The following is a 10,689-nucleotide window of genomic DNA, read 5'->3' as shown; positions in this document are numbered from 1 at the left end:
GGAGATTGTTAAACTAAGCTTTATTTGATAAAAGATTTTGATATAACAAATTAAAAGTGTTTTTGAATATAAGCTAAAATTGACAAAATAATTTTAAATTTGAATTGTAAGAAATAAAACTTTGAATATTTACAATAAACTCTTAGAAAATTTTGAAACAATTTTAAAATCAAGTAAAATGATTTTAACGAAGTCAAAATGATCTCAATTAAGTTAAAATCATTTTAACACATCAAAATTATTTTCAAACAAGTCAGAATTGCTCCAGGCAAAAAAAGTATCGATATCATTTGGCCAAGTATCGATAATTTTGGAAATATCAATACGCTTAGAAAAATCGAGACCAAAAAGACATTTTGTTTTTAGAAACCCTAAAAATTATCGATACTATGTTTTTGGTATCGATACTTTTTTTTGAAAATAATCAATACCTTTCTTAAAAATGATACCAAAATTGTATTATGTTTCTCATAAACCCTACGAAGTATCGATCCGGTATCGATACCTATTTCATAAAGTATCGATAAAATATTTTTAAGTATCGATTATTTCATTCCAACGATCACTGAATTAGCATTTATGACAACAAATATCGATACCCTTTTTGGAGGTATCAATACTTGCAGTTGCAGGTGAAATAATTGCTCTGGTTTTACATCCCCAACGGCTATATTAACTTCACCAACAACCTCAATGGCTGGAAATCTATTAGGGGGTATAAATATCATCTTTCAAAGTCCTACAACATCCAAGAAAGTACTTATAAGCAATAATCATCAATCAAACAACCTTAGAGCTTAAATTTTCATATTCTTCCTACATACACTTGGGAGCTTTATCTCTATTCTTTTGCTCAAGTGTATCTCATTGTATTTGTGCTTCAATTTGCAAACAATTTTATCTTGTAAAGATTGTTTTCTTTGTTTACTCATTTGTATCTCTTTGAGAGGGCTTGAAACTTAAGATTTAGAGTAGAAATCTTAAGGAGTTGTAAGGTTAAACCTTGTCCTCAAAGGTTGAACAAATTAGTGAGTTTGAGAAAATCCTTAGTGGTGAAAAGATAAGATAGTGGAGTAGGCAATTGAGGCCAAACCACTCTAAATTTTTTGTGTTCTTTATTTCTTTATTGCCTTTACTTTCACCAAAAATTTTTAAGGCCAATTCATCCCCTCTTGGCATTTTCAATTTTCTTCATCGAGCTATCACCTCTCCTCATTGATCTTCAATTTTTTTCTTTCTTCCTCCATTGTTGTCGTCGCCTACACCTAGTTTTACCATCTCTTTCTTTTTTTTTGTCTCAAGATTTGTTAACATCTTCTTCACCACATTGATGATATTTTTCCTCATTAAAATCAGCCCCAATTCTGAAATCTTGAACTCCAAGATCGATCCCGAACATTGCCAAGAAAGTGTCATTGTCGTTTCTCTCAACTAGCTTGTGTAAGATCTCTTCTTTCTTCAATTTACTGATTAATCTTGTCAATTAAAAACTTAAATTTAAAGATATGAAATTTAGGACAATTTTAAATATTTTAAAGGTGTTTTTCCATATTTTTAATGGATCTTTAAATCGTTTTTAAATTAGCCCCAAATTTGGCCATCGCAGGTGGTGGTGCATGCGCCTCTGTGCAAAAAAATGAGTTGTTTTGTTTCTTGGTTATTGCACATTTTTTCCCAGAATTAATTTGAGTTCATGAACCCTCCTAATAATCCTTTAATCACATGGTTAATTAGGGAAAGACATTCTTGATCAATTAGCCATTCGGATCTCACAATTCGAGAAGTGTAAGTGCGATTAACTGTAAACTACTTTGTTGTTTTGATAGAGTTGTTGGGAAAAGGTTATGAATTGATTAAATCAAGGATTTTAATCAATATTAGCTACTTATTTTCTAATATGTAATTATTTTAGGTGCTGACCAGAACACCCCAAATCAACAGTAAAATCGAAAGACGTTTGCGCGCACGATTTACAACAAAATAGTATAAGAAATCTAACTAGTTTGGATTCATAAAATAGTAGTAATTTTGATGATTTGTTGGAACCCATAAGTGGGTGTTTAAGGGAGATGAATTGCTGGAATTTATACTAATTTTTCATTTTAAGGTTTATTAAGGAAAATTGGAATATTCACTAGTGTGCTGTGAGAAAGCAAAAAATAAGGTGTAGGTCCTAAACTCAAAAACTTAATTAAAAATGATAATTTTTTATATATATTTGATGATTTAGCTTACTGATTGGATTGGCTTAATATCCAAATAATTAATTTTGAAAGTGGTTGAACCAAGTACGTTTTGAGCCCTAAAAGATTGATATGTTAGCAAAGTTGCTACTTTGACAGTGTGACTGTGTGAATATATTGTGATGCATGATTGTGTTATTTGGTATGATATTGATTGTATATATAGCATGATTTGCTGACATATGAGTTTATTCATGATATAATAGCATGGATAGTTTGTTATGTTATATTGGAAATGTTGCTATACATGCACATTAGAAAATCGTAAAAGTATGTGAAATTGTGTACTATTGAATGATATAATCTTAATGGTAATTTGAAAGTTGGAACACTGTTTCCATTTACTAAAAGTATGTAATTATTGAGGGCATGTTGAACTGTTGGATCACTTGTACACCCCATGGCGCAGCGAAAAATTAAGTCCGGCGATCACATCCAGGGATCCATGTGCAAGGAATGAATCGGGGTGAAAACGGCATGAACGATTACCTTTAATCTTCTGAAAAATTGAAGAATCAAATTACACAATTGTGTGTCAATTCTAAGGCACTACAAAATGTTTCGGCCTCTACGTAATCCACCCGGTGTGACAACGAATGGTAAGCACTCTCTAAAACTTTTTTAGAGAGAGAAAAATCTCTTGACGGCTACTAGACCTCACACACACCATATTTTGGGTATCTTAGGTTTTTCTTAAAAACCCTATATATCCTAATTCATGAATAATTGATATTTTTTATATAAATCTAATCATAATAATTAACTAAATATAATAATTATAATTACCATAATTATAATAATTTTGACCAAAAATTACAATTACAATACTTATAATAATATTCGATCCTAAATTATAATTAAAATGTTTATAACAAGGATTTTGGTAAATTATTTTTAGTTAAATTTTACACAAATCAAATTCATATATTAATTTAACCATATTTTTCATTATGTGTACAACATACTTGTACATATAATTACTTCGATATTTAACTGCCCAATTAAATTAATTCTATAATCAATTTAATTCATGTGACAGCTAAACACAATACCAACTATATTTGGATTCCGTTCGTTTCAACCATAAGGTGTGACCTTGTAGGTTCTTGTAACGTTAGCAGTAATACTAGAACGATTCTAATATTACAAACAATAAGTGGCATCTAGCAATGCATCATTGCTATCTAAGTTACAAGAAGTCATGATTCGACATAACCTCTCTGTGATTAACCCTTCATTTATTAAATCATTTTTCCCTTTATATCTAGAACAGACACAAGTCATGGAATAGTCACACTAGCATAGTCCATCTAATGTTTCTTGATATCCTGAGTAGACTATGAAAAACAAATAAGTATGATATCTCATATCAACTTATTCAAGCATGGCCATGCATTTTTAGTCTTACTTAATCAAGTGGCCTAGCATATTGTTCCCATTATGTAGGAGGGACAAATTCTATATTGATCAACTATATCCCACTACATAGATTATGGTATATCCAACATCAGCTTGTATAGAACAACTAGTTATGGTGGAAGTTTGATTGTATCAAAATATACTACTCCCGATGTTGGGATAATAATGATCTCAAGTCTGACGATCGTATACATAATAATCACTATGAGTAATATTGTGACTATTATAGAATAATCCAAAAAACATACCCATAGCGGGTTAGTTCAATATGTTGTTCTCTAACACACATACTCATGTATTGATTTTGACATCTCATGTCAATAACAACACTTTGTCATCAATCAAGTACACGTTAGTCTTAATGTATTATTGTTGTCCAAGCCCACAATAATACTCGACTAATGACCTTTTAAGAATAATCATACTATTTTCAGGATATTATTATAAAATAGTTTATTTATATACACAAAAAATAAACTGAAATAATAATGTTTATGCCTTATATTAATAAATGAGGTAAAATAAGTATGTTATTACAATCATCTCATGATTGGTCTTTGGGCATACTCTAACATTAACATGTCAAATATATGTGAAAAGTATTGAGATATGATTATGTATGAGTTTGTGTGACATATTGCATTTTCATTGGGATGGAATATCTTGTACTTGATGGAGGAGTTCCGTAGAGTACCGGCAGCATATTAAGTCTGCATTTATATGTAGTCAGTTCACTGCACCTGGAGTACCGAGGGGATTGACGATTTTATTGCATATTGTATGTTATTGGCGATTGTGTCGTACTATTTGATATTCGACATATTTTCTGCATTATTGATTATTCGGTGGTTTTACCACATCGAGCTATGCTCACATTTGTTGAAGTTTGGCAAACGGGTTCTAGGGAACACGTGGTGTGTAGCGGATGGTATGGGTAGGAACCTTTTTGCATAGCATCATGCTCACGACATATTCGAATTTTATTGATTTATGCTACTTTTTGTATTGTGTTGTATTGAATGGTACTGAAATTAATGATTGTTACTCGGATGAATGATGATCCATGCTCATACACCGTTTGACATCAATTTGATAAGGCTATATAATGATATGAAATTCCAATGATGGTTCTGTGTTCTTCTGTTAAAGCTAATATGTTTCACTATATTTGATATATATGTCTGTTTAAATAACTATTCCACTCACACTGAGCTTTCATAAGCTCACCCCTTAGTGTCTAACTTTTTAGGTAAACCTCGAAATTAGGACCAGACCTAGCATACAGAGAATCACCTTGGACCTCATACTATTCTTAATAAGTACTATTATTAAGTCTTTATTGGTTTTGGTTTGTAATTTTTAATTATTTTTGGTTTGTGGCTTGATAACTTTTTTTGGGGGGATTTTTACATGCATGGATTACTCAAGCATAATAACAGAAAAATGCATGATGTCGGGCTTAAGTAAAACTTGACATTATTCCCTAGTTTTTGATGCATTGCAAATGAACCGTTTTTGAAAATCAAATCGATAAGGCAACTAAGTTTCTAAAATGACTTGAAAAATAGTTTTTCTGCTACATTAGTTTAACATCGAGTTTTTACAAAGAAGAGTGACAAGCAAACGATTTTTTTCTTAAACAACACTATCAATAATAAAATGAGTCGTAAGTATAGATTATCTAATAAATGAACTCTTTTAAACTAACTCAAAGTGAAAATATGATTTTTCTCTAAAATGAGTTTATTTCAAGTCTTCAAAAGTAATGTAAGTTAGTTTAGCCATTTCGGTGGCTAATGTAGCCTTATCAATCTAGCCATAACGTCTAGGCTTACAATATAATTTATTATAATTTGCATTATTATATTATGTATATGATAATCTATCATATACTATAACTATATTATATTATAGGTTTAATGGTATAAAAAATCTTTGAAATATTCTAAAAATATCAAATAAGACCCACCAAAATTTTTGCACTCAATTGAACTCCAACTGACAAAATACATCAATTAACCCCTTTGACTGTTAGGTTGTCATACCTGTTCACAACAGTTGAGTCAGTCATCTTGATGTTGATGTGACAATCCATGTTAGTAATAGACAAGATACTTCTATGTCAGCAAAAATTTTAAAAATTAAAAATTATTAAGAATTTAATTCTAAAATGAATTCATAGAAATAAATACCTAAACTCAATTAAATTTGGATATCAATTTGTGAAATTCATTCTCAAGATAGGTTTTAAACTAAAAAATTTTATTCATATTAGTAATACATTGCAAAAATAAAAAATATAAAAAAACATTATGGTTCTTGCTTTCTTGCTATCTCAAAACAGGTAAATTCCAATTTTTTATTAGTTTTGAAGTTCTTGCTATCATTTTTTTAATCTAATTTGATAATTGTTTTCTTAGTGGGTTTTTCAAAATAGGAACAATGATCGAACTAGTAAACAATTGATTCTTGATTTAATCGTTAGCCTAGTAAAATTTACTTGTCCAATTCAACTGGATAAATTAATAAAAACTCATTAAAAAAATAGAAAATAGTTTATCTAGTTCAACTGCTCGTTCAAAATTATTTTAACTCGATTCAATCAATTCATACTAGTTCATGGATTAACTAGACCAGCCTCTTATTTTAGATCAGTTTCAATCCATTAGGTTATAAAAAACATATTTACTATTCTTTTAAGTTCATTTTTCTATCAACCGTTTCAGTGTGGGATATAAAACTATAATGTTGAAAAATACACTACTTTTATCATCAAACATGAGCATAAAATGTGAAAAAAAAAGAAAAAAGAAAAAAGAAAACATGATATGTAGTTAATTTATTTAGCATAAATGGTAAAAGATTAGCCTTTGCGCAATTCAATCAATTACTCATTTTCTTTATAATGTTTACAATTATATATATATTTTAAAATATATTTCTAAAAATTAATTTAGATAAATTAATGTTCATATTCAAACGAACTTGGCAATTTGTTATTAAATTTAAAAATATTTTATATTCATAATTTTTAAATTTTTTTAATTTATAACTTAAATTTTTAATTAATTTTATTGTTTATAATTGTTTAATATAACTACCACTTATTTGTTTATGCTTTATTTTTATTTTAATTATTATCATAATGTTAATTATTAATGTCTATTTAGTTATAAATTAGGTTTTGGATCGAACATATTATGGGCTTGGATTGACATTGATCTCGGATTATTTCGAGCTTGGATCAACATGAACTTAGAATTTGCTCAGGTTTGAACTTTCCCAAGCTTAAATTTTTTTTGAGTTCAGATCGTTACATACTCGAATTATTTTAAGCTCAATCATTATGGGCAAGCTTTCTAGCTCAAACCAATTTTGTTAGCCTGACCCTTAAAAAAGTCTAATTAAATAACAATTGTTTAAATTTTAATATTTTTTTAATGATTGTTTTAAATTTAAGTTTTTTCTCAAAAATATTATTTGAGTTCATTTCAATTTATTGGTATAATTTTTTAAATGAATCGGTTTGGGATTTGAATTCAAAAGATTATAAAATTAATTTGTTTTGTAAGGAAAAGTAATAATAATAAAATAAACAGCTTCTAGTATCAAAATCCCTTTGGAAAATATTTTAAATAACAGAAGCCCCCACAAAATTAGGAACTAGTATTTGTGTTATTGTAGAACGTTTGTTTTACTTTTTCCTTCAACTCTTTCTCAACAAATGAAGATTTACCAATGATGTAAATGCTGTTCTTCCTCTCTTACTTCTCTCACCATATTCTTCAAGGTAATAAACATATTTTCTGTGTATAATTTGGCTTTCAATCCTAGATATCACATATACATGCTTCTTGTTCTGTTTTTTCATAAGGCTGTTTTTCCCCATCAAACATTTTGTTTAAGAATCGCTAACATCCGATGTAACTGTTCATAAACATTTGCTGTTAATATTATCAATATATTATAGTTACTGTTATGGAACATTCTGCTTTTCAACTCTGTAGCACTGAATTGGCCTAACTTTGTCAAACTGATCAAGGAACCTGAATTTATAAAGTCTACTGTGATTCTGCATTCTGGTTGGCATTCAAAAGCTGAAACCAAACAACATGACCGAAAGGCGATACGTAGATACATTATTGAGGTATTGAATCTTCGAATTGTTTCTCCAGATTCCTACCAATTTCCGCCTTATAACTTTTTCCTTTTTGTCGTTCTCAGGATGACTAAATCTGCATCTTCTACAGAATCGGAAGTTCAAGTAGGAAGTATGCCTCTTTCCTTAGACAAAGTGAGATCTGTTCCAAAACAACCTTCATTTCATTAATAATATCTTCTCTATCAATCAACACTTAAATTTGAATATGATCATTATAATTTAGGAACTTCTGGCCTCTAAATCAGCTAAAGTTGCTGCCTTAATTCAAGAGAATTCCAATGCAGATCTATATTACTTGCTTCATGACATTCCGGCTGATTCAGAGACTTTCGACCTTGTTGCAAGATTCTGCCATGGATGTGCAGTTCAGATGTCCACTGAAAACATTGTACCACTCATCTGCTTATCTTTCTACTTGGGTATGGATGAAAATCACTGCAATAACAATCTACTAAGCAAAGCTGTTACTTTCTTCGAACAAACAGTCCTTCCTAGTTGGAATGAAATTATCAAGGCTTTGCGCTCGTCCGAAAAGTCCCTTCAACAAACGATGCAGATCGGTTTATTCGATGCCTGCTTACAGGCTATGATTGCAAAGGCATCAGATAATCCCAGACATCTAGGGGAACCAATCGTCTCAACAGACAAAGGCGATGACAGGCCTAATGCAAAGAGGAGGCTCTTTGCTCTTGACTGGCAGGAGGATTTGACAACATTGTCTCTCCAGCTATATGAGCCTATCATTTACACAATGAAACAGCATGAAATCCCACCAACTTACATTTCTGCTTCCATTTATCGATATGCAAAGAAGTGGATCTTTCATTGTAACAATGGAAGGGAGACTATGTCAATTTACAAGAGGAAATCTCAAAGAAATGTAATTGAAACTTTGGAAAAGCTTCTGCCTCACGGAAGAGAACTCCTTCCTTGCACATTGTTGTTCGAAATGCTCCGATGCGCGATCAACTTGGAAGCTAGCTCGGTTTGTAGGAATGGTTTTGAGATTAGGATTGGAAAGCAGCTGGACCAGGCAAAAGTAAAGGACTTGCTAATTCTTCCTCAAGGCTATGCCAAGGAAGTGCAATATGATATTGAGTGCATAAGGAGGATTCTGAAAGTATTCTACAGCAATTACGATAGCTCCGATGCTTCTGGATTTATCACCGTGGCAGAACTCATGGAAGAATTCTTAGCAGAAGTTGCTTGTGATATGGATTTAATGATAGACAGTTTCATTTCACTTGCAGAGATGTCCATGGCAGCAGCGATAGGAACAAAAAGAAACTCTGATGGAATATACCGGGTTATCGACATATACTTTGAAAAGCATGCTTACCTGACAGAGAAGGAGAAAGAACAGGTTTGTAAGGTCCTGGATTTCCGGAAAATGTCACCTGAAGCTTGTGAGCATGCTGCCAAAAATGAAAGATTACCAGTGAGAGCAGTAGTGCAGGTGCTGTTTATGGCACAATTGCAGATGCGAGAAACACTGGCCCGGACGGCTTATGATGACGATAAATCAGAGAAAGAAGAGAAGGAAGAAGATGAAGTAAGGATGGAAATGGAGAAAATGAGCATCAAGGTGAAGGAGCTTGAAAAGGGCTGCCGTGAAATGAAGCAAGAAATCACAAATGGGTGCATCAGGCAAAGAGTAAATAAAGGAAAGGTGAGCTTGTGGAGTGAAATGAAGAGGAAATTTGGGTGCATGACTAGCATGGGGGACTTCCATTGCCCGGCCAAGAAGAAGAAGGAGCATCCAAAATGCGGAATTCATCACAATAGTTGAGTCAGTCATCTTGATGACAATGCATGTCAGTAATAGACAAGATACTTCTATGTAAGCAAAAATTTCAAAAATTTAAAATTATTAAAAATTCATTTAATGAATGCATAGAAATGAATGTCTAAATTCAATTAAATTTGGATATTAATTTATCGAAATTTATTCTCAGATAGATTTTAAACAAAAAAGATTATTCATATTTGTAATACATTGCAAAATTAAAAGTATAAAAAAATTATGGTTCTTCCTTTCTTGCTATCTCAAAACAGGTAAATGCCAATTTTTTTATTAGTTTTTGAAGTTCTTGCTATCATTTTTTTATCTAATTTGATAATTGTTTTCTTAGTGGGTTTTCCAAAATAGGAACAGTGATCGAACTAATTAAACATTTGATTCTTGACTTAATCGTTAGCCTAGTAAAATTTATTTGTCTAATTCAATTAAATAAATTATTAAAAATAAAAAAATAGAAAAATAGTTTATCTAATTCAACTACCCATTCAGTTATAAAAATAACATATTAACTATACTTTTTAAGTTGTTTTTCTATTAACCGTTTCAATGTGGGATATAAAACTATAATGTTGAAAAATACACTACTTTTATCATTAAACATGAGCATAAAATGTAAAAAAAAAAAAAAAAAAAAGAAAACATGATAAATAGTTGATTTATTTAGCACAAATGGTAAAAAGATTAGCCTTTGCACAATTCAATCAATTACTCATTTTCTTTATAATGTTTACAATTATATATATTTAAAATATATTTCTAAAATTAATTTAGATAAATTAATGTTGATATTCAAACCAACATGATCATTTGTTATTAAATTTAAAAATATTTTATATTCATAATTATTTTTAATTATTTTTAATTTATAACTTAAATTGTTAATTAATTTTATTGTTTATAATTGTTTAATATAATTATCACTTATTTGTTTATATTGTAATTTTATTTTAATTATTATCATAATGTTAATTATTAATGTCTATTTGGTTATAAATTCAGGTTTTGGATCGAACATATTATGGGCTTGGGTTGGCACTGATTTCGGATTATTTCGAGCTCGATTT

The 10,689-nt window shown here is 30.2% G+C and overlaps 1 protein-coding gene across 1 annotated transcript; it reads left to right on the top strand.

Annotated features, from left to right (window-relative positions):
- Positions 1-7,688: 7,688 nt before the first annotated feature.
- Positions 7,689-9,613, top strand: LOC105771191 (BTB/POZ domain-containing protein At5g17580). The gene is made up of 3 exons (XM_012592606.2): positions 7,689-7,809; positions 7,887-7,956; positions 8,048-9,613. Exons 1-3 carry the CDS (start codon positions 7,775-7,777, stop codon positions 9,611-9,613), a joined length of 1,671 nt encoding a protein of 556 aa, XP_012448060.1. The 5' UTR covers positions 7,689-7,774.
- Positions 9,614-10,689: the final 1,076 nt, after the last annotated feature.

Source organism: Gossypium raimondii, chromosome 7 (genome assembly GCF_025698545.1).
Source record: "Gossypium raimondii isolate GPD5lz chromosome 7, ASM2569854v1, whole genome shotgun sequence".
Taxonomy (NCBI): domain Eukaryota; kingdom Viridiplantae; phylum Streptophyta; class Magnoliopsida; order Malvales; family Malvaceae; genus Gossypium; species Gossypium raimondii.
The sequence above is the reverse complement of the archived record's forward strand: the minus strand, read 5'-3'. Positions and strand labels throughout refer to the sequence as shown.

Coding starts and splice junctions, on each gene's coding strand:
- LOC105771191 (XM_012592606.2), top strand. CDS start 7,775: ATGACCGAAAGGCGATACGTAGATACATTATTGAG. Junction 7,810..7,886: donor TACGTAGATACATTATTGAG/GTATTGAATCTT, acceptor TGTCGTTCTCAG/GATGACTAAATCTGCATCTT. Junction 7,957..8,047: donor TGCCTCTTTCCTTAGACAAA/GTGAGATCTGTT, acceptor ATTATAATTTAG/GAACTTCTGGCCTCTAAATC.